This window comes from Carcharhinus amblyrhynchos, chromosome 11 (genome assembly GCF_965287045.1).
Source record: "Carcharhinus amblyrhynchos chromosome 11, sCarAmb.v2.hapA, whole genome shotgun sequence".
NCBI lineage: Eukaryota > Metazoa > Chordata > Chondrichthyes > Carcharhiniformes > Carcharhinidae > Carcharhinus > Carcharhinus amblyrhynchos.
The window spans coordinates 26,619,686-26,644,836 of NC_137334.1; the positions used below are offsets into that span (position 1 = coordinate 26,619,686).

The window sequence follows — 25,151 nt, forward strand, 5'->3', positions numbered from 1 at the left end:
CATGCACTAATAGTAAATCACTACTAACAGCATTAATTTTAGTGAGATCACATGTAAAAGAAGGTCCTCATTATTTGTCATCAGCAATCAGATCCCTCTCAGAAATCATCGAGAAAAATCATTTGGAAAGAAGTTCAAATCTTTTAAATAATGGTGTATTCCATTTAGTCTTAACTTAAATCATTACAGGTGTGGTTATCTAAGCTTTGACAATGGAAAGCAAAATGAGGGCTAAAAGGGGTCATGAAAAGTCATTGGCCAGCAGGATTAAGGAAAATTCCAAGACTTTTTATACATATTTAAAGAGCAAGGGGATAGCCAGGGAGATGGTTGGCCCACTCAAGGACAGGGGAGGGAATCTATGCATGGAGCCATAGGAAATAGGCAAAGTATTAAATGAGTACTTTGCGTCAGTATTCACCAAAGGACTCGGTGGATAAGGAGTCTGGAAAAGGGTGTGTAGATAATTTGAGTCACGTTGAGATCAAAAATGAGGAGGTATTGGGGTCCTTGAGAAACATTAAGGTGGACATATTCCTAGTGCCTCATGGGATATATCCCAGATTACTGAGGGAAGCAAGAGAGGAAATTGCTGGGGCCTTGAGAGAAATCTTTGTATCCTCACTGGCTAAGGGGAGGTCATGATGTGGAGATGCCAGTGTTGGACTGGGGTAAACACAGTAAGAAGTCTCACAACACCAGGATAAAGTCCAACAAGTTTATTTGATAGTAAACCCACAAGCTTTCAGGGTTTGCCCCTTCGTCAGGTGAGTGGAGAGCTCTGGTCTCAAACAGAACATATATAAAAGCACACACAGTTTACAGAATACTGATTAGAATGCGAGTCTTTACAGCTAATCAATTCTTACAGGTGCAGAGAATGTGAGTGGAGATAGCATTAAGCATAGCTTAAAGAGATGTGTATTGTCTACAGACAGGACAGTGAGAGAGATGTTGCAAACCCAGGCAAGTCATGGGGGTTACAGATAGTGTGACATGAACCCAAGGGGAAGGGTAGGGGGTTTGAGTTCAATTGGGCAGCATGGTCAGTGCAGGTTTGGAGGGCCGAAGGGCCTGATCCTGTGCTGTAATTTTCTTTGGTCTTTGTTCTCTTTGAGTGAAATCCAAAAATTGACAAATGCAGCAATTTATTAATTGTGTAACCAATTTAAAATCAGTTAAATCTATAAACACCAAATATGTAGATCCATTTCATTAATCTGTGTAGGAATACCTTGATTACGAATAAATTACTATACAATATCTTAATTGCACATGAATTGTGTTTAATTGTAGGGAGATGATGGGTATTAACTGGGAATTCATTTGCACCTTATAACTGGACACTGGCATCCTCTGTGGATGGTATAATGCTCTTTTGGCTCACTCTGGAACCCTGCTGTGGGAACATATGCAAGGAAGTTTTCTTATTTAAGGTTGATGTAATGTGATATTGAGCAGGAAAGAGAGAAGCAGCAGGCATGCGTGTGAGCACACGCCACTGCTACAGTTCTGTTTATTTTTACCAAAGTGGCCCTGAGTTTCATGTCCCCAAATACACAACAAAACTGATGGAGCGGATAATGGATGTGTTCTTGCTAAGTCACTCAAAAGAAGTTTAAGAAGACAAGTCTGAAGAAAAAGGAAATTTTCACATGGTACGCTACTTGGCTGTCTATGCAGAGAACTAGTGAGCTAGTGTGGTTGTGGGTAAAAGATGCTTTAAAAATAGATTTTAGAGCTGGCTGTAGCAAATGACAGATTCTGTCTATCTCAAACTAGTACCTTGTGTGAATGAGAAAACTGAGGCAGCTGCTGGAAATGTGGCTGCATAATATGCATACAAGAAACTTGCATGAGTAAAAATGGCAGGAGTTTTTGGCATCGTAGAGTCATAGTTACAGCATGGAAAATGGCCCTTCGGCCCAACTTGTCCATGCCACCTTTTTTTTAAATCCCTAAGCTAATCCCAATTGTCTGCATTTGGCCCATATCCCTCTATACCCATCTTACCCAGGTAATTGCCTAAATGCTTTTCAAAAGACAAAATTGTACCTGCTTCTACTACTACCTCTCGCGGCTTGTTCCAGACACTCACCACTCTCTGTGTGAAAAAATAGCCCCTCTGAACCCTTTTGTATCTCTCCTCTCATACCTTAAACTTATGCCCTCTAGTTTTAGGCGCCCTCATCTTTGGAAAAATTGACATCTAGCTGATCTGTGCCCTCATTATTTTATAGACCTCTATAAGGTCACCCCTTAGCCTCCTACGCTCCAGAGAAAAAAGTCCCAATCTATCCAGCCTCTCCTTCTACTCAAACCATCAAGTCCCAGGAGCATCCTAGTAAATTTCTTCTGCATTCTTTCTAGTTTAACAATATCCTTTCTATAATAGGGTGACCAGAACTGTACACAGTGTTCCAAATGAGGCCTTACCAATGTCTTGTACAACTTCAACAAGTCATCCCAACTCCTGTATTCAATGTTCTGACTAATGAAACCAAGCACGCCGAATACCTTCTTCACCACTCTGTCCACCCGAGACTCCACTTTCAAGGTGTTATGAACATGTACCCTTTGATCACTTTGTTCTGTAACTCTCCCTAACGCCCTACCATTAACTGAGTAAGTCCTGCCCCGGTTCAATCTACCAAAATGCATCATCTTGCATTTAGCTAAATTAAACTCCATCTGACAGTTATCAGCCCATTGGCCCAATTGATCAAGATCCCGTTGCAATCAGAGATAACGTTCTTCACTGTCCAATATGCCACCAATCTTGGTGTCATCTGCAAACTTACTAACCATGCCTCCTATATTCTCATCTAAATCATCAATATAAATTACAAATAACAGTGCACCCAGCACTGATCTCTGAGGCACACTGCTGGTCACAACCTTCCAGTTTGAAAAACAACTCTCTACAACCACCCTCTGGCTTCCATCAAGAAGCCAATTTTGTGTCCATTTAGATACCTCACCTTGGAACCCGTGAGATTTAATCTTATGCAACAACCTATGATGCAATACCTTGTCAAAGGCCTTGCTAAAGTCCATGTAGATAATATCAACTGCACTGCCCTCATCCACCTACTTGGTTACCCCTTCAAAAAACTCAATCATATTTGTAAGACATGATTTTCCACTCACAAAGCCATGCTGACTATCCCTCATCAGTCCTTGCATCTTTAAATGCCTGTAGATCCTGTCTTTCAAAATACCTTCCAATAACTTACCCACCACAGTTCTCAGGCTTTTCCCTGAAGTCCTTTTTAAACAAAGGCACAACATTTGTCACCCTCCAATCTTCAGGCACCTCACCTGTGACTATCAATGATTCAAGTATCTCTGCTAGGGGACCTGCAATTTCCTCCCTAGCCTCCCACAATGTCCTGCAACACACTTCATCAGGTCCCAAGGATTTATCTACCTTGATGCACTTTACGACTTCCAGTATCTCTTTCTCTGTAATATGTACACTCCTCAAGACATCACTATTTATTTTCCCAAGTTCCCTAACATCCATGCTTTTCTCAATCAAAGGTACTGATGAGAAATATTCATTTAGGATCTCACGCATCTCTTGTGAATCCGCACATTGATGACCTTGTTGATCCTTAAGAGGCCCTACTCGCTCCCTTGTTACTCTTTTGGCCTTTATGTATTTGTAGAAGTTCTTTGGATTCTCCTTTGCCTTATCTGCCAAAACAATTTCGTGCCTCCTTTTTGACATCGTTGGCACTTTTGATGAAAATATGGAGCAATGGCGTTCTTATACTGAGTTTGTTGTATATTGGCAAACAAAATATACAAAGACATAATGGTGCCCATTTTCCTAAGCACGATGGAGGGAAAATCTTTTGATCTCCTCTGCAGCCTTGTACAACCTTAGAAGACAGGCATTAAAATGTACAAGCAGGTTGTGGAAATTTTGCAAGATCATTTTTCAGTTAAACTCATGGTGATTGCGGAGCACTTTAGATTCCACAAAAGAAACCGAGAGGGGTCAATTGCTCGATTTGTTGCAGCACTTAAAACACTTGCAGAACATTGTTTATTTGGAGACATGCTTGATGACAGATTTGTTTGTAGTCTACACATTGAAACAACACAAAAACATGTGTTTATTAAGCGTAATCTCTCTCTGCAGAAAGCCACTGAAATTGCTGTTTTTATGGAGCTGGCTGCAAAGGAAGCCCAGCAATTGAGTTCATCCACTCAGGTGCACAAAATGTCCACTGAATCGGCACCCAAAGCCGCTGGTGTGAAAAGCCTGGGTATTTTGTTGCTGAATGCTGGTGTAAAGATATGGAATGTCGAAGCTGTGGAAAAAAAGAACACATACAGCACACTTGCAGGAAGAATAAGCAAACTATAAATAAAAATAAGAAGCAAGAACCTACCAAGACAACATTGAAGCAAAATTAAAAGAGAAATGTCCATGCTGTACCACAGGATTGAGAAGAGCGAAGTGACTCAGTCACAGGAGGATATATCACTACATGTGTTAGCCATCGCCGGTACTATGCACAGATACAGGATCGCTCCACTGCTGGAAAGATAGAACTTGACACTGTGGCAGCAGTCTTGCTGGTGCTAGAGACCATCTGCAATAAGAAACTCAAACACATTCCTATAGAGCCATTTAAGGATCGTGCTGAAGATTTACACAAGAGAAGTGGTTCCCCTGAAGGGCTGCATTGAAGTGGCTGAGGAAATCAATGGAGAAATAGCAGAGGGATGGCACAGTGGTTAGCACTGCTGCCTCACAGCGCCAGGGACCCAGATTCAATTCCAGCCTCGGGTCACTGTCTGTGTGGAGTTTGCACTTTCTTCCCATGTCTGCATGGGTTTCCTCCGGGTGCTTTGGTTTCCTCTCACAGTCCAAAGAGTTGCAGATTAGATTGACTGGCCATGCTAGATTGACCCTAGTTTCAGGGGGATTAGCAAGGTAAATATGTGGAGTTATGGCAATAGAGCCTAGGTGGGATTGTGGTCATTGCAGGCTTGATGGGCCAAATAGCCTCCTTCTTTATGTAGGTATTCTATGATTTTATATGCTTCTATACATAGTGAAGGAAGCAGCATTGACATGTCACAAGTGGCTGGAGAAGATGTGACTGGTTTGGGCTGAAGTCCACATGATGGTCAATGGAGAATCAGGCCTAATGAAAATTTTAAAAAAAGCAAACTGTTGTTTTCAATGGAGAATTCAAGAGCATGAAGGGCTTTACAGTCAAGTTAAAAATAAAAGATAGAAGCCAAGCAAAATGTTTGAAGGCACAGCCTGCACCATATGCTACTAGGCTGAAGGTGGAGGCTGAATTGAGTGATTTGTGAAGGCTGGTGGTTTTGGAACTTGTCATTGTCAGCAAATGGGCTATGCCTATTGTTCCAGTCATCAAAAAAGATGGATCCATTAGGATTTGTGGGGATTTTAAGGTCGCATAAATCCAGTTTTACATGCAGAACAGCACCCATTACCTCACATTAAGCACCTGTTTGCTGCATTGGCAAAAGGCCACAATTTCAGCAAAATTGACCTGAGGCAGGACTACTTGTAGATAAATGTGGCAAGAAGTCACAGGAACTTTCAACAATCGTGATACTCAAAGGCTTGTTCTGGTACTGAGGATTGCCTTTTGGTATCACATCTGCTCCTGCATTGTCTCAAAGGGCAATGGACCAGATTCTGAACAGACTAATGCGATCGGGAAGACATCCTAATCACTGGAACAGCTGAACAGGAACACTTTGTAACTTGGATGCCACTCTCCAGAGACTGGAAGACTATGATCAGACAGTCCGTAAGGACAAGTGTGAGTTCTTTCAATCTTCCCTTGCGTACTTGGGACACATGATTGATACGACCGGCCTTCACAAATTTCCTTCCAAGGCTAATGCCATTAAAGAAGCACCTGCACCTCCTAATTCCTTCCTGGGACTGTGGAATTATTATGGAAGATTTGATCCAACCCTGGCAATAATTCTAAAATCATTACATAACCTCTAGTGCCAGAATAAGATGTGGAAGTGGTCAGGCTAATGCAATAACACTGACATGCCAGCCATTACCCAAGTCTGAAGCTCTCACACACTTTGTTCCTACTTTACCCTGCAATTAGCTTGTGATGCCTCTCCTTATAACGTAGCAGTATAGAATCCCCCCTGACACCAGGGTCTCCCACATCATGCCATCAGATGAAGAAAAACCCATTGCTTTTGCTTCTTGAACCTTGAGTAAAGTTGGGAGTAACTACGCTGAGATTGAATGGGAAATACTGGGGATCATCTTCGGAATCAAAAATTCCAGCATTCCTGTCTGGGAGAGAGTTGTTGATGGCCATTCATCACCCACTCACGACCATTTTTGGGCCACATATGAGCATTCCGTCACTTGCAGCAAGTAAAATGCAAAGATGGCCATTACTTTTGTTAGCACACACTTACACTATTAAATACCGTCAGTCTAGTTTACATTGTAACATGGATGGACTTTCAAGACTGCCACTACCTGGCAGTTCTTCAGACTGCACAAAGGGAATATCTTCCATTTTCAACAAGTAGACACCACATGAGCCACTTCTAGGCAAGTGAGAAACACATTCAGAATAACCCTGTGCTGTCATAAGTGATTTTACAGGGAAAGACTTCACCAAATCTGAAGCTCTACTACTCTAGGAGAGGGGAGCTGTCAGTTTAGTCAGGATGCCTTCTGTGGGGGCTCAGAGTGATCATTCCACCACTATTGAGGACATGGGTGTTAGAGAAGCTACAGAAAGGTCACTGCAGAGTCATACAAATGAAAGAAATAACACAAATTTAATTCTGGTGGCATGGACTTGATGTTGTGAGCGAAGGAAAAGCTAGAACACGTTCTTCCTATGCTAAGATAAGAAACCTGTGACCATTAACACTACTGCATCCATGGGAATAACCTGAAGTGGCCTGACAACCATTTGCATGTGGATTTTGCAGGACCTTTTGAAGGACACATGTTTTTAGTAACTGTTGAGGCACACAACAAATCGCCAGAGGTCACTGTGATGACATCTACCTCATCTGAGAAGACTACTGAGAAGCTGGGAGAAGTATTTAGTCGATTTCTATATCCAGAACAGCTGGTAAGTGAAAACGGACCTCAATTTGTCTCATAAGAATTTGAGAACGTCCTACAATAAAATGGCATTCAACAAATTGCATCCATGGCATATGATCCCGCTATTAATGGATTAGCAGAATACTTCATCCAAACTATGAAAGCAACCAAAGAACAAGGTCTGCTTATTCAACACCTTAACAAATTCTTACTTGTCTATCAGAGAACCACATGTGCCACAACCAAGACTTCTCCTGCATTACTGATGATAAAAAGGCAGCTGCATTCTGCATTCAATCTTCTAAAACCTCCAAAAACCATGGAAATTGTGCAACAACAACAAAGATAAGTGGAATGGCATGAAAGCAAAGCAAAACACAGAGTTTTAGAGATTTTCACCAAGGACAAGAAATTTTGAGTAGGAATTAGAAACTTAAAGTAGAAATAGGTTCCTGCCATAGTCCTCGTACAGACTGGACCTGTCTCTTATAGTGTCCCGACACCTCAGATGACATTATCCAGAGCAGACATGCAGACCTAATTACTGGCTGGAAAAAGGGATCTGCCAAGATTGGAATTGTTGAGAATTCAGGTTCAGTTTTACAAAGGCAGGAAGGACTTTTCCATGACCCGACACCACCAAGCATCATTCAGGAAGTCAACACCTCTGCCTCTGTTCAGGCACAGAGACAACCTCTGTTTCCCACGTCACCACCGGTTAAATGAGCCACTATTGACATCAGTGTGAAGAGAATGCCAGAGGTTTACTATCAACCATTCCGAGAGCAATGACCTCCAGACCATCTGAATTTATAGTAGTAACTAACTCATTGACTATTAAGAACAAAGAAAAATTGCAGCATAGGAATTGGCCCTTCGGCCCTCCAAGCCTGCACCGACCATGCTGCCCGTCTGAACTAAAACTCTCTACTCTTCTAAGGACCATATCCCTCTATTCCCATCATATTCATGTATTTGTCTAGATGCCCCTTAAAAGTCACTATCATATCTGCTCCCACTATCTCTACCAGCACAGAGTTCCAAGCACCCACCACCCTCTGTGTAAAAAAGTGCTGTTGAACTTGTTTTGGGGAAATTCAAATTAAGTGTGGGGGAAATGTTACGCATTTGTCTTTGGCTCACTCTGGATGCTTGCTGTAGTAATGTATGCAATGAAGTCTTATGACAGAAACAGAAAATGCTGAGAAATCTCAACAGGTCTGACAGCATCTGTAGAGAGAGAATAAAGCTTACGTTTCAAGTCTCGATGACTGTTCATCAGAGCTCTTCTTGTGAGGTTTGACCCCGTCCACATGTGTTTGATGTAATCCGATGTACAGCAGGAAAGAGAGAAGCAGTAGACACACCACAAATAAAGTTCCATTCACTTTACCAACATACTCCTGAGTGTCATGTCTCCAAATACACAATATTTGGTACTTATTCTCCATAACTGTATAAATAAATGTCTAAACATGTCTAAAGATTGGTTCCAGTTCTCTCCTTCACTAACTAGCTTTCTTAAATATATCACTGTTTACTATTTCAAAAAGTGCATTAAAACAAGCCTTTTCAATTTAAATTCAGATGATTTAGCTTGTTGGTTTTTGTCCACACAAGAGCAATAAATTTCCTTGAACAGACATTTAAACTACGTTACACTGAACTAAAATTCAGCTAATTCAACAACTACTGTAACATGTATTTATATGGTATCTATAATGTAATAAAATGTTCTAAAGCCCTTAGTAGGAATGCTATAAAGTATAATTTGACACCTAGTCACATAAGGAATTATTCAGTCAGATGACCAATAGCTTGGCGAAAGAGGGAGGGTTTTAAGGAGTGTCTTAAAGAAGGAAAGAGAGAGAGAGGTTTGGGGAAGGGATTCCAGAACTTAGGGCTTTGGCAGCTTTCAGCACAGCCATCAGTTAAGGTGTTAAAATTAAAATACTCAAGAGGCAAGAATTAGCAGGGTACAGATATCTCAGATGATTGCAGGGCTGGATAAGCTGACAGAGATAGGAAGGAAAGCACCCCACCTAAAAATAAGGATGATAATTTTAAAATTGAGGTGCTATTTAACCAAGAACCAGTGTATATCAGCAAGTAAAGTGGTAATAGAGGAACAAGACTTGATGAAAGTTAGAATGCTGGCAGGAGAGTTTTACATAACTCAAGCTTACAGGGGACGGAATGTGCAGGGCACGGGAGAAGTGCCATTGAAACAGTCAGGTCTAGAGGTAACAAAGGCATAGATGAGGGTTTCTACAGCATCTGAGCTGAAGCAAGGGCAGATTTGGGCGATGATACTGAGCTAGAACTGGACGGTCTTGAGAGATTTGTGGCTGAAGTTCATCTCAGGGTTAAATATGTTACCGAGGTTATGAACAGTTTGGTTCAGTCTTGGACCATTGTCAGGACGAGGGATGGAGCAAGTGACTATGGAACTATCGCAGGGACCAAACACAATGGCAAAAAAATGCAAATATGCAGGCATTTTAATATCTTATATTTAATATTTTACTTTCTCAAATGCTAGTTGTCAAACTTCACAGCAAGCTTAACAAAAAACAAAGGTGGTATCATCAATGCATAGAGCAATGGCTGTAATGGACAAGAAGTACAAGTCCCTAACATTTACTGCACTACAATTAACAAAGCAAATTCTGCATACAAAAATTAGTCCTGCTTAATCCGTAAACTGTTGTGATAGTATAACCAGAGGGCCAATAGATAGCACCTTTCATGGCTTTGTGATGATCCAAAGCATGTTTGCAGCTAGTGAAGTACTTTTGCAGTCTTGCCGCTATTATAATGTAGAAAGTATGGCAATCAGGTTGCATTAGGGAAACTTCCATATACAGCAATAAAAACTTGCATTCACATAGAGCCTTTAAAGTGGTAAAAATATAGAATCATAGAATCCCTACAGTTCAGAAGGAGGCCATTCGGCCAATTGAGTCTGCACCGACCTCAATCCCACCCAGGCCCTATTCCTGTAGCCCCACCTATTTATCCTGCTAATCCCCCTTTCACTCAAAGGCTTGGGACTGTGGGAGGAAACCGGAGCGCCTGAAGAAAACCCATGCAGACATGGGAAGAACATGCAAACTCCACACAGCCCTGAGGCCGGAATTGAACCCAGCTTTGCTAACCACTGTGCCACCATGCTGCTCATGAATTTTAAGTGATCCACAGCACAAGCTAACAGGGTCTGTCCATATCAAGAAGCCTACAAAAGTTGTAGTGATCCGGAGATTAGTGGAAACAGAGCTATGAGTACCCCTACAAGTTTAGCAAATTCAGCTGAGTAATTATATGCAATACAATGTAAGAAGTTTTACATTAGCCAGTTGCTTCGTGAAACCTGATTGAGTAACAATTCTCAATCTTACCATACATTTTATCCCCAGTAATCCATTTACCTGCACGTTTTCTCGGATATCTGCAGCTTCTCGTAATGGTTGGCTTGCAGTTTTGAAGGTATCATCAATAACCTTGATCCCAGTATTTCTTAGCCCGGTGTATTTAATAGTGTTCTTCCCTTTTCTGACTGAATGTCCACGCTTGTGAGCCTTTCCCCCACCTCTTCGGTCAGTTGTTGCAATATGGACAAAAAGTGTACCATGTTCCATTTCTTCCCCAGTGATTGAGTGCAAAGGAATATATCGATAACCAGACTGCAAGCACTCATATGGGATAGTATACTGGCCAATAAATTCATCCCCAATGTAGTCATCATCTAAAGCAACAAATCGAACTGTTACAAGCTCAGGCAGGTTGATTTCAAATTCAAAACTTTCATCAAAAATAGGATTCTCTCCATTTAGATGAACAGTCTTGGTCCTCATTTCTGCACAATCTGCAGGAATTCCACGAACTTCCACATACACATATGGATCTATAACATCCCCTTTTGTACCAGAATCTTTAGGCTTTGGAAACATCTGACCACTGATGACTTTTATATGCAAAACCTGGGGTAAGGTTCCTGGAACTATTCCCTTAGTATATGCGTTGAAATAGGACACCTCATCACGCATAATTGCAGGCCTCAGTACATAACCACAACAGCCATTCTGTCTAAACCAACCAATGTTAAGATCCAACATTGGACCAGGGGTCTGATAGTTGATGGTTACAATTTGACAGCCACAATTCCAGAATTCTTGTGGATTCAAATTGCTTGACTCTAAACCCAAGTGGCCAGCATATACTCGAGACAGAAATCTCTTATTGTAGTTCACAAAGTCTTCTGGATATTCATTTGCCAATGTGCGTGCCTTAGGTTCACTAAAGTTGCATATTTCCCAGTATTTCTGCTTCTTCATTGAATCCTGAAAATTGCTGAATTGCACAGTCTGACATAAACTGACCAAATCGGAGAGTTCCCTGCACAGACGGATAGTCCGCTTAGTAACAAAAAATGCATCTGTTGACTTTCGTGAAATCTCTGCTTCTTCATCTTCATCTGTAACATCACCTTCTGGTAAATTGGTGTTTTGTGGCAATTTTTTTCCCTTCAAGATAATTTTTCTCTTTAGCATTTCTGGAGATGGGAGATAGCTTCTAGATGAATCTGGTGGTTCTGTAAACATTTTAGCTCCAAAGATCATTTTCATTTTCTCAGCCATAATTTTCTGTTGTCCTACTGAGCAGTGGTTTCGCAAACATATAATCAAAGGATACGCTGAAGCTACAAAGGCATACTGATTAATCACTTTAATGACGCTATGGAAGCTGACTGGTGAGGTCACATTGTTACGTTTACTAACGACTGGTTCGTTTGGACCATCATACACATCAAGCTCAATACTTCTGCAGCCTAACTCTAAGGCCTTAATATACCCAAGCAGAGCAGAAGCACTTTTAGCAGTGTTTTCTGTTATATAGGTATTGTGAGATGCATTGATATAATAATGGGATAGAGGTTGAGTCATATCCTGACAGACTCTATTGTGCTCTGGATCAAATATATTGCACTCCGATGATGTAAGATACCGAGTAAAGCCATCAATACTAAGAGTACCACTCATCTGACCTTGCTTTGAAGGTTCATACCTCCGTATAAGATCAAGGCACATTTCTTCTGTTGCATTTATGATCCCTTGTTCTGTTTCCAAAAAAAACATCAAGTCTTTGGCATCGAGATACTCTTTATTCCCAGAAATTTGCACAAGCAGAAAATATACCTCACGCCTAGTGCAAAGATCATAGTAAACTTCAGTAAACTCCTCCTTTGTTACCCTCGTGGTTAGTTTTCCTTTCTGATTCTGTATCTCTCTAAACTTAACTCTGATTTTTGATTCTTTCAAGCCTGGATTGAGTTGCATTATCAGTTTCACAGCTACATCTTCCAACATAATTCCATTACCGTCTACGTCAGCTTCTTCAAACACAGAATGAAGCCACCTGGTCCTCAGTGTATTTTGATTGCCTTCAATCATATCCAAAGCTTGCTTACTATGTGAAGTAACATAACGGAGGCCTGTAACCCAGATGTTAGCTATGTCTGCAGAACTGGCCACTAGATCCAAAGATTCATAGTTTTCTCCATATATTAATGAGAAGGAACAGTCTTCACAAATCTGATCAACAACCGAACAGCTTCTGAACGTTTCTGTATTTTTTCCAACTCGGACCTCTTTGAGAGAAGAAACATCAAGTTTAGCCTTCTCAGGATCCTTCTTGGAAGGTTCCCAACGCAAAGCCTGAAAGTCAATATCTAAAGTAAAAAAACGACTATAGATGCGAGTATTTGAACGGATTTTCTTCAGCTCACAGCCAGCCTGCATGAAACTAATGCAGTCACTGGCACTGTTAATTTTCTTTTCAGAAGGCATGCTGCTGAATGAGACTGTTTTCTTACGTTCATGCTTCTGTCTTGTAGAATCCTGTGGGACAAATACAAAATAAATTATGTTAAGATGATTAGCAAATTTCAATATTACTGAATTGCAATCTATTACTTTGTCTATGTATTCCATTTATTTTTCTTGAAGTTTATCTACAACATTCCTTGTACTTATTTATGATAGTCATAAATTAAACCAACATTGGTAATTGATTTCAATGGTGTTAAGCTGGACTCAGCTCTGTTCTGCAGAATATGGAATCAACACTGATTATAGAACAATTGAACAAAGGAGGAGGACATTCAGCCTGTCATGTTTATGATGGCTCTGCATGAGCAACTGATCACCCATCACTCAGCCCTCTCCCTTCAGCCTCACAATTACTTTTCTCTCAGATGATTACTCAATTTCCTTTTGAAAACCATGATTGAATCTGCCTGCACCACTTTTTTTGGCAATTCAATCCAAATTGCAATCATTTGCTGCGTAAAAGAAAACTTATCCTTAGTTGCCCTGGGTTCTTTTGAAAGTCACTTTAAGTTTGAATCCTCTAGTTCTCATGCAATGTTAGTCTGAAGAATCGGATGATCTCCTACGGGGCTGTTTGGAGTCAGTGGACTGGTCAGTATTTAAAAATACTGCCCAAAAAAGGGGCATTTTTTTCACACAGAGGGTGACGAGTGTCAGGAACAAGCTGCCTGAGGGAGTAGTAGAGGTGGGTACAATTTGGCCTTTTAAAAAGAGTTTAGCCAGTTACGTGGTAAGATGGGTATAGTGGGATATGGGCCAAATGTGGGCAATTGGGACTAGCTCACGGGTTTAAAAAAAGGGCAGCATGGATAAGTTGGGCCTAGGGCCTGTATCCATGCTGTAAACCTCAATGACACGGATGTAGTGTTGAGAGTGACTGAGGGGCAAACCAAGGTATCATGGAGGGAATGTTCCTCTCAGAATGCTAAAAGAGGAGGGGAAGATGTGTTTGATGGTGGTATTACATTGAACATGGAAGAAATGATGGAGGATGATCTGCTGAATATGGAAGTTGACGAGGTGGAAGCTGAGGACAAGTGAACACTGTTAAGGTTCTGGGAGTGAGGGAAAGGGGTGAAAGTGGAAGTGTATGAATTAAAATTGACATAGTTGAGGGCCCTGTCAGACACGGGGAGAGGAATCCTTAGTTGAGGAACAGGAATAAAAATCAGAAGCACTGGCTTGGGAGGTTGTAATGTCAGAACTGATGTGACAGAGATGGAGAAACTGGGAAACTGGAGTAGAGTCCAAACAAGCTGTGGAGTATAAGCAAGCGTAGTCAAGTTAGCCATTGCTTATAGTGAAGTAAGATCAATGTCAAATATAATTAAAAGATGGGGAGTGGTGGGTATTCTGCCCTGGAGGATGGATGGTTTACATTTTCTTGCATATTGAAGTCTTTAATAATTCTAATGTGGGGAACAGGAAACTCATGTTTATTTCTAAAGGTATAAACAATGAACAGATTTGATGGAATAATTTTGGGGGCCCAACTGGTCAAACCATATCATTTAAACTTTAATACAAGCAAAACAGTTACTGCAGTTACTGCAAAACAAAAAGGCTCATCAACAGATCACAACATCTCTACAAGATAAAACATTTTCCAATTTTCCTGTGAGCCAGTTTTGTCACATTCTGCAATGAATCAGGTTGACTATGGGTGGGTGGAGTTCAGTCCTTCCCCTGTGATGGGGGTCTCCATATGGTAGATAAATGAGACTTGGCTGGAGTTTATCAAATGAAAGCATCTATAACCCCTATTATTCTAAGGTTGGCTCTTCACTGCTGGAACTAATCAGGCCACCCACACATCCTTTCATCTAAGTGAAGGGATATCAAAGCTGAATACAGTTTTCTTACACTGCCTGTAATAGTAATAGCTGACCCCTGAGGCGTGCTTAACAGGTTTTGTAGGATCTTGCAGTTGATAACAAGATGCCTTATTTTCACCCTGTGGCTAAGTGAGTATTAATATATCTCATCATCTCAGAATTTACTACTACATTTCGATGACCCTTGCAGCTTTACATAGTCACTTTTTATTTCCAGCAGAACACCTTAAAATTTATCTATGCAAAACTGCTCTTTCAAAACGCCTCAGGCAAATGAAACTAACTCTGTAAGTGTTTTAAATAGTGCACTCAATGTGAGTGGACTAAATAAAACCAGGATAAAACTTGCATAACTTCCCAATATTTACAAACATGTAATCCTATCGAGGTTAATTTGCAACATGCAGAAAGAAAATCTGTTAGGCAGAATTTGATGTTTCCCTACAGGTAGGTTTATAGGTGGGCAGTGGCCAATAAATTCTTTGGATAGTCTTCCCACCACCCGAGTTTTACAGGATGGGCTACCCACCCTTTCCTAATAGAATACAGAACACCACAGTGCAATGCAGGCCCTTTGGCCCTCGATGTTGTGCTGACCTTTGAAATGAATCTAAAGTCCACCTAACCTACACTATTCCAATATCATCCATATGTTTATCCAATGACCCTTTAAATGCTCTTAATGTTGACAAGTTCACTACTATTGCAGGAAGGGCATTCCACACCCTTACTACTCTCTGAGTAAAGAACCTACCTCTGACATCTGTCCTATTTCTATCACCCCTCAATTTAAAGCTATGTCCCTTCGTACTAGCCATCACCATCCCAGGAAAAAGGTTCAACTGTCCACCCTATCTAATCCTCTGATCATCTTGTATGCCTCTATTATGTCATCTTTTAATCTTCTCTCTATCAAAAACAGCCTCAAGTCACTCAGCCTTTCCTCATAAGACCTTCCTACCTCACCAGGCAACATCCTGGTAAATCTCCTCTGCACCCTTTCCAAAGCTTCCATGTCCTTCCTATAATGCAGTGACCAGAACTATACGCAATACTCTAAGTGCGGCCGCACAAGAGTTTTATACAGCTGCAACATGACATATGGCTCCTCAATCCCTCTACCAATAAAAACTAATACACTGTATGCCTTCTTAACAACCCTATCAACCTGGGTGCCAACTTTCAGGGATCTCTCACATGGACACCGAGATCTCGCTGCTCATCCACACTACCAAGTAACTTACCATTAGCCCAGTACTCTGTACTTCTGTTACTCCTTCCAAAGTGGATCACCTCACACTTTTCTGCATTAAACTCCATTTGCCACTTCTCAGCCCAGCTCTGCAGCTTACCTATGTCCCTCTGTAACCTGCAACATCGTACCGTACTGTCCACGACTCCACCAACTTTAGTGTCATCCGCAAATTTACTAATCCATCCTTCTATGCCCTCATCCAGGTCATTTATAAAAATGACAAACAGCAGTGGCCCCAAACAGATCCTTGCGGTACACCATTAGTAACTGAACTCCAGGATGAACATTTCCCATCAACCACCACCCACTGTCTTCTTTCAGCTAACTAATTTCTGATCCAAACCACAAAATCACACTCAATCCGATGCCTCCGTATTTTCTGCAACAGCCTACCATGGGAAACATTATCAAACGCTTTACTGAAATCCATATACACTACATCCCCCTCTTTGGTCACCTTCTCAAAGAACTCAATAAGGTTTATGAGGCACGACCTATCCTTCACAAAACCGTGACTATCCCTAATCAAATTGTTCCTTTCCAGATGATTATAAATCCTAGCTCTTATAATTCTTTCCAAAACTTTGCCCACAACAGAAGTAAAGCTCACTGGTCTATAAGTACCAGGGTTGTCTCTACTCCCCTTCTTGAACAAGGGGATGACATTTGTTATCCTCCAGTCTTCTGGCACTATTCCTGTAGACAATTACAACATAAAGATCAAAGCCAAAGCTTCTGCAATCTCCTCCCTAGCTTCTCAGAGAATCCTAGGATAAATCTCATCCGGCCCAGGGGACATATCTATTTTCACACTTTCCAGAATTGCTAACACCTCCTCCTTATGAACCTCAATTCCATCTAGTCTAATAGCCTGTATCTCAGTATTCTCTTTGACAACATTGTCTTTTTCCTGTGTGAATACCGACAAAAAATATTCATTTAGTGTTTCTCCTATCTCTTCGGACTCCATGCACAACTTCCCACTACAGTCCTTTACTGGCCTTAATCTTACCCTAGTCATTCTTTTACTCTTGACATACCTATAGAAAGCTTTAGGATTTTCCTTAATCCTACCTGCCAAGGACTTCTCATGTCCTCTCCTGGCCTTTCTTAGCTCTCTCTTTAGGTCCTTCCTGGTTAACTTGTAACTCTCAAGCACCTTAACTGAGCCTTCACGTCTCATCTTCACATAAGTCTCCTTCTTCCTCTTCAGAAGAAATTCAACTTCTTTAGTAAACGACCATTCCCTTGCTCGACCACTTCCTCCCTGTCTGATAGGTACGTATTTCTCAAGGACAAGTAGTAGTTGTTCCTTGAACAAGCGCCACATTTCAATTGTACCCATCCCCTGCAGATTTGTTCCCACCCTATGCATCCTAAAACTCGCCTAATCGCATCATAATTTCCTTTCCCCCAGCTTTAACTCTTGCCCTGCGGTATATACCTATCCCTTTCCACCACTAATGTAAATGTAACCGAATTGTGATCACTATCACCAAAGTGCTCATCTATTTCCAAATCTAACACCTGGCCTGGTTCATTACCCAGTACCAAATCTAATGTGGCCTCGCCTCTTGTTGGTCTTAATTGAGGCCCTTAAGTGGCCAATTACAAGTTAGAATCCCTGCAATGCAGAAGGATGCTCGGCCCATTGAGTCAGCACCAACTCTCCAACAGAACATCTCACCCAGGCTTTTCCCATAACCCCATGTATTTAACCTACTGATCCCTCTAATCTACACATTTTCAGACACTACAGAGCAATTTAGCATGGCCAATCCACCTAATCTGCACATCCTTAGACTGTAGGAAGAAACCGAAGCACCCAGAGGAAACTCACTCAGACACAGGGAGAACGTGCAAACTCCACACAGGCTGGAATCAAACCCAGGTCCCTGATGCTGTTCGGCATCAGTGCTAACGACTGTGCCACCATGACCAATTTCCCATCAAGCCTCAATTTTCAGGAAAAAGTCAGGGGCAGAGAGACAGAGGGAAGCCCAAAACATTATCATCCTCAGGTCTCCACCTCCGTCAACAGCCTTTTTTCAACATCAGGCAACGCCAAAAGGCCTGGCCTCTGCTGGTATTACCCCTCCCCAGTCTCTCCATCAACACTCTCACCCTTCCTCTGCCCAACTTCCTAGGCCTCACCTCACTCCCTCCAGGACCCCCAACTCTTACCTGAACCTGGACTCCAAGGACTTAGAATCTGGGGACTGCTTGGAGTCCCATTTGTGTCCACTGCAACTTCTAGCACTGCTGGGACTAGGGAATTGTTGGCCAATCTGATCAGTCAGCAGCTTTCTGAGCTGTGACTTCCTCCTGATTGAAGAAAGACAGTCTCATCTCCAGGCAACTAACATCTATTGGAGTGTTAAATCGCCGTGGGGAAGCCAGTGACCACGAATTCACCACTGTCTCCTCAGATGGCAGGAAGGAAAATGCTGCCATCTTAAAGATCCTGGTCTTAATGTGGCCATTTCATATTAAAACCAGGATAAAACTTGCATAACTTCCCAATATTTACAAACATGTAATACTATCAAGGTTAATTTGTTTGCAACATGCAAGAAGAGAATCTGTTAGACAGAATTTGATGTTTCCCTACAGGTAGGTTTATAGGCGGGCAGTGGCCAATAAATTCTTTGGATGGTCTTCCTGCCACCCAAGTTTTACAGGATGAACAAAGCCCAGGCTGGCCTTCCTGCCTGGAATCAGAGTATTTGTAGCTCGTTGTACTAATGCATTGTTCTTCTTGCAAAATGCCAAACATTAAGGTAACATTTAAAATTTACATTGAGTGATGCACTCCAACAAATTCACGCGCAACAACCACATTATTGTTTTTGTGAACTGTTCCAATGTCAGTGAAGTGAAAATTTAGTAAGTTAACTGACTAGGCTTTCTGCATATAAGTGTGGTTTAGTCATGAAGTTCATTCATGATAGCCAACACATTTTCACAGTTTTGCATAATTCTGGTAAATCGATATTGTGGCTTCTCGTAAAAGCAGCTAAATAAGGATAATCCACATGGTGAATATTTAATTGTTGACAGAACAACCAGAAGTACTCTGCCATAATTTTGCTAAGCTGTTTTATTTATTCTGCAACTAAAACCAATAGTTTGAAAATCTATTTATTTTAGTAACAAAACTGACCAAAAGTAATTATCCATTAAAAATTGCTGATATTCTAAGCAGTTAGACCATTCTGGTACTGTTTGGGAAACGTATTCCCTCTAGTGTTTAATACTCATATATATGATATATAAAAGCCTCTTTGAGATGGGAATAGGGAATTAGGAGATTTCCTGATAGCACAATCTCATCTCCTACCCAGCAGTACCCACTCTTTTCACCTGACAGAGGTGGAGATGGCCTGGAGTTGGGTTGCTACCTCCAGCAACACGTCTGAGATGGAGGCAGAAGTGGACTAATGCCTAAGGCAGGCAAAAAGGTCTGCCTTCGTTCACCATCCTGAGGATAAGTGACAGACTCTCCCAAACCCTCATCCTCAATCAAGTTAATGAGACATGACCTCCCTTTTACAAAACAATGTTGCCTCACATTAATACATTCACTTATTTCAAAGTGGGAATAAATCCTGTCTCGAAGAAACCTCTCCAATAATTTCCCTACCACTGATGTATGGCTCACCAGCCTGTAATTACCTGGATTATTCTTGTTACCCTTCTCAAACAAAGGAACAACATTGGCCATTCTCCAATCCTCTGTGACCTCTCCAATAGCCAGTGAGGATACAAAGATTTCTCTCAAGATCTCAGCGATTTCCTCCCTTGCCTCTCTCGGTATTTTGTGGCAGATCCCATCAGGTCCTGGGGACATGTCTACCTTAGTGTTTCTCAGGAACCCCAATACCTCCTCCTGTTGATCTCAACATGACTCAAACTATCTACACATCCTTTCCCAGCCTCATCATCCACCAACTCCTTCTATTTGGCGAATACTGAGCAAAGTATTCATTTAATATCTTGCCCATTTTCTCTGGCTCCACGCATAGATTCCCTCCCCTATCCTTGATTGGGCCAATCCTCTCCCTGGCTACCCTCTTGTTTTTTATATAGGTATAAAAAGCCTTGGGATTTTCCTTAATCCTGCTGGCCAATGCTTTCTCGTGACCCCTTTTAGCCCTCCTTATTACTTGCTTAAGTTTCTTTCTACTTTCCTTATATTTCACATTTGCTTCATGTGTCTCCAGCCTCCTAGCTTTGACAAATGCTTCCTTTTCCTCTTTGACTCGGCTCACAATATCTCTCGTTATCCAAAGTTCCCAAAACTTATCCTTCATCCTTACAGGAATGTACTGGTCTCAAATCCCTATCAACTTACACTTGAAAGCCTCCCACACGCTAGATGTTGATCTGCCCTCAAACATCTGCCCCCAATCTGCATTCTTCAGTTCCTGCCTAATATTGTTGTAATTAGCCTTTCTCTAATGTAGTACCTTCACTTGAGGACTGCACTTATCTTTATCCATCAGTATCTTAAAGCTCACTGAATTGTGGTCACTGTTCCTGAACTGCTCCCTCACTGAAACATCAACTACCTGGCCAGGCTCATTCCCCAATACCAGGTCCAGTATGACCCCTTCCCTAGCTGGGCTATCTACAGACTGTTTCAAGAAGCACTCCGGGATGCTCCTTACAAACTTTGCCTCTAGTATTAAGCGAGTCCCAGTCAATATCTGGGAAGTTAAAGTCTCCCACCACAACAACCCTGTTACTTTTACACCTTGTCAAAATCTGCCTATGTATCTGTTCCTCTATTTCCCACAGTTGGGAGGCCAATAGTAAACCTCCAACGTTGTGACTACACCCTTCCTATTTCTGAGCTCTACCCATTTTGCCTCACTGTATGAGCCCTCCGAGGTGTCCTCCCACAATACAGCTCCTTAACCAGAAGTGAACTCCCCCACCCCTTTCACATCCTCCTCTATCCCACCTGAAACATTTGTATCCTGGAATGTTAAGCTGCCAGTGCTGTCCTTCCCTTAAGCAACCAAAACTTACAAGAAGAAAATTATACTTAGATGGCTATTCAAGAAGTGTTAGTTGTCAGAAGGAACAACCTGGCAACCAGATAATTTAATAAAATACTTTATCAATCACTGTAGTAAAAACAGACATAAGTTATAGAACCATAGAACCACAGAAAATTACAGCTCAGAAACAGGTCTTTTGGCCCTTCTTGTCTGTGCCGAACCATTTTTTGCCTAGTCCCACTGACCTGCACTTGAATCATATCCCTCCACACCCCTCTCATCCATGAACCTGTCCAAGTTTTTCTCAACTGTTAAAAAGTGATCCCGCATTTACCACTTTATCTGGCAGCTCATTCCACACTTCCACCACTCTCTGTGTGAAGAAGCCCCCCCAATATTCCCTTTAAACTTTTCTCCTTTCACCCTTAACCCATGCCCTCTGGTTTTTTTCTCCCCTAGCCTCAGTGGAAAAAGCCTGCTTGCATTCACTCTATCTATACCCATCAAAATCTTGTACATCTCTATCAAATCTCCCCTCATTCTTCTGCGCTCCAGGGAATAAAGTCCTAACCTATTCAATCTCTCTCTGTAACTCAGCTTCTCAAGTCCCGGCAACATCCTTGTGAACCTTCTCTGCACTCTTTCAACCTTATTTACATCCTTCCTGTAACTAGGTGATCAAAACTGTACACAATACTCTAAATTCGGCCTCACCAATGCCTTATACAACCTTACCATAACATGTTATAGCATTTCATATTAACACATGAAATAAGCTTACCTTTCATATTTTTCTGCCTTCAAATCATAGTTCCTGACACCTCTGTACTGGTGTGATTCAAGACACAAAGCCTAACTTCCTCCACCAAACTTGGAAGAAGTTCAGAAGTGCACACTTCAGCAATGGTGCCAGCAAGGTCAGGACAGCATTGGGCTGGCTCCCAACTTGCCATTTTATCCCATGCTGCTGAAAATTGCTGGCACTAGGAATGGGACTGGGAACCCTAGAAACAGGTCACATGCGGCATTTTAAAAGACCACCTAATGCACGTCAGCTCCACGTTGAGACCTCAAAATCTGGCCCATGAATTTAAGGGTGGATTAAAGGATCACTGTATGGTATTACAGAATCCTTGTCTGCCAAAGCACAATACATGTGCTTACACATTAATCTAACATCCATGTTAAAAGACTCCTGTTGGTTTGTGAAATAATCATCTCGGTCATTCTGTAGAAGCCCACTATATACGATTATTTAAAAAACTGCTCGTAAACATAGATGAATCCTGTTCTCTGCAACAGGTAAACTGTTACTTGATAGCTTTCACACAAAATAAGCAACAATCAATTGGCTTACCAAGTCAGAGTTGAATTAGAACAGCTTACCTAAGTTCTAAGTACAGCATTATTTCTTTCTGGTAAATTTAAACATACCCCATGGTAGGGGATTCAAAATGATACTTTTGTGCAGCAATCAAAATGACAAACTATTCACCTTGATTCTCACCAGGCCATTTTATTTTATCTTCATTGTGTATTTAAATATTCCTAATTTAGTTCCAGTCTTCTCTCTAAAAGTCTTACATTGTTAAGGACAATATACTCTACAGTATTTCAGCAAAAGCACAAAGAACAAAGAACAATACAACACAGACAGGCCCTACGGCCCACCAAGCCTGTGCCAACACATGATGCTTTTCTAAACTAAAGATCTTTTGCCTCTAAGCAGTCCATAATTAATCTATTCCCTCCCTATTCATGTATCTGTCAAGATGCCTCTTAAATGTTGATATTTTACTTTCTTCTACCTTCTCTGGTGGTGCACACCAGGCGCTTACCACCCTCTATGTAAAAGACATGCCTCTCACATCTTTAAATTTTCCCCCTTTTACCTTAAACCAATGATTCCCAGTAATTGACATTTCTTCCCTAGGAAAAAGACTGACTATCCATTCTATCATAATTTTGTAAACTTCTGTCAGGTCTCCCATCAGCTTCTGATGTTCAAGTGAAAACAAACAAAGTTTGTCCAATCTCTTCTTATAGCTAATAGCCTCTAAACCAGGCAACATCCTGGCAAAACCTTTTTTGTACCCTCTCCAAAACCTGGCGACCAGAATTGTACGCAACATTTCAAATTTTGTCTAACTAAAGTTCTGTACAGCTGCAACATGACTTGCCAATTTTTGTACTCGATGCTTCAAGCATGCCATACACCTCTTCACCACCTTATCCATGTGCTGTCATTTTCAGGGAAGTGTGAACCTGTATGCTTAGATCCCTCTGTATGTTAATGCTTCTAAGAGTTCTGTCATTTACTGTATGCTTCCCTCCTGCATTAGGCATTCCAAAATGCATCACCTTGCATTTGTCTGGATTAAATTCCATCTGCCATTACTCTGCCAAGCCTCCAGCCTATCTATATCCTCTATATCCTACATATCTATATCTGTATCCTTTGTCAATCCGCCTCACTATCCACAGCGCTTTCTGTTGACTGCAAACTTACTAATCAGACCACTTACATCCTTCTCCAAATCATTTATATAAATTACAAACAACAGGGGTCCCAACAGAATTCTACTGGTCACAGATTTCCAGTCAGAAAATACCCTTCCACCACTACTCTCTGAGGGAAACCTTGAAAGCTTGTGAGTTTACTATCAAATAAATCGGTTGGACTTAAACCTGGTGTTGTCAGACTTCTTACTGTGTTTACCCCAGTCCAACGCCGGCACTTCCACATCATGACTTCTATGACCAAGCCAGTTCTATATCCATTTTACCAGCTCACCACAGATCTCATGTGACTTCACCTTCTGTTTCAGCCTGCCTTGGGACTTTGTCAAAGGGCTTGCTAAAATTTGTGAGACACGACCTCCCATGCACAAAGCCATACCGCCTATTGCGAATAAGTCCATATTTTTCCAAATGTGAGAAAATCTTGTCCCTTACAATCTTCTTCAATAATTTCCCTACCTCTGATATAAGGCTTTCTGGCCTGTAATTCCTCAGATTATCTTTGTTGCCCTTCTTAAACAATGGAACACCATTAGTGATTCTCCAGTTCGCTGTGGCCTTTCCTGTGACTAAAGAGGATATAAGGATTTTGTACAATACCCCAGCAATTTCCTCCCTTGCCTCCCTTAATATTCTGGCATAGATCCCATCAGGTGCCGGGGGCTTGTCTAACTTAATGTTTTTCAAAACATTAACACCACTTTTTAATATTAACATATCCCTTTTTAAACTCACCAACCACCATCCACAGTGGTTAGCACTGCTGCCTCACAGTGCATGGGACCTGGGTTCAATTGTGGCCTCGGTTCAGTGTGGAGTTTGCACATTCTCCCTATGTCTGCATGCACTTCCTCCGAGTACTCCGGTTTCCTCCCACATTCCAAAGATGTGCAGTTTCAGTTGTTTGGCCATGCTAAATCGCCTGTTAGTGTCAGGAGGACCAGGAGGGTAAATGCGAGGGATTATGAGGATAGGGCCTAGGTGGGACTTTTTTTGGTGCAGGCTCAATGGGCTGAATGGCCTTCTACTGCACTGTAGGGATTCTATGATCCAAATTTGTCCTTCTCCTTTGTGAATACAATGCAAAGTATTTGTTAAGGACCTCACCCACTTTCTCCAGCTCCATGGATAAATTCTCTCCTTTGTCCTTGAGTGGACACCTTTCCTTAGCTACTCTCTTGCTCCTTATAGTTCCTTCCTGCTTTTTTTATGTTCTTCAAGGGCTCTGTCTGTCTTCATGTTTCCCAAATCTTACATATACCTCATTTTTCTCTTTAACTAAGCTCACAATTTCTCTTGTCATCCTAGTTTACTACATCTTGTCATTTTCATCCTTCATTTTCACAAGAGCATGCTGATCCTGAACTCTAATCAACTGGCCTTTAAAAGATTCCCACATGACAGTTGTATATTTACTCTCAAATAACTGCCCCCAATTTACATTCCCCAGTTGTACCTAATATTGTTGTAGTTAGCCTTCTCCCAGTTTAGTACTTTCACCTGAAGACTACTCTTATTCATAAGTAATTTAAAACTTACAAATTTAGG

The 25,151-nt window shown here is 41.4% G+C and overlaps 1 protein-coding gene across 1 annotated transcript in view; it reads right to left on the bottom strand.

Annotated features, from left to right (window-relative positions):
- LOC145349988 (inactive phospholipase C-like protein 1) overlaps positions 1-25,151 on the bottom strand; it is a 389,665-nt gene that overhangs the window by 99,230 nt on the left and 265,284 nt on the right. The window contains exon 2 of the mRNA XM_080198775.1: positions 10,528-12,996. Coding sequence (XP_080054901.1) covers positions 10,528-12,996 — 2,469 coding nt within the window. The remainder of the gene's footprint in view (positions 1-10,527; positions 12,997-25,151) is intronic.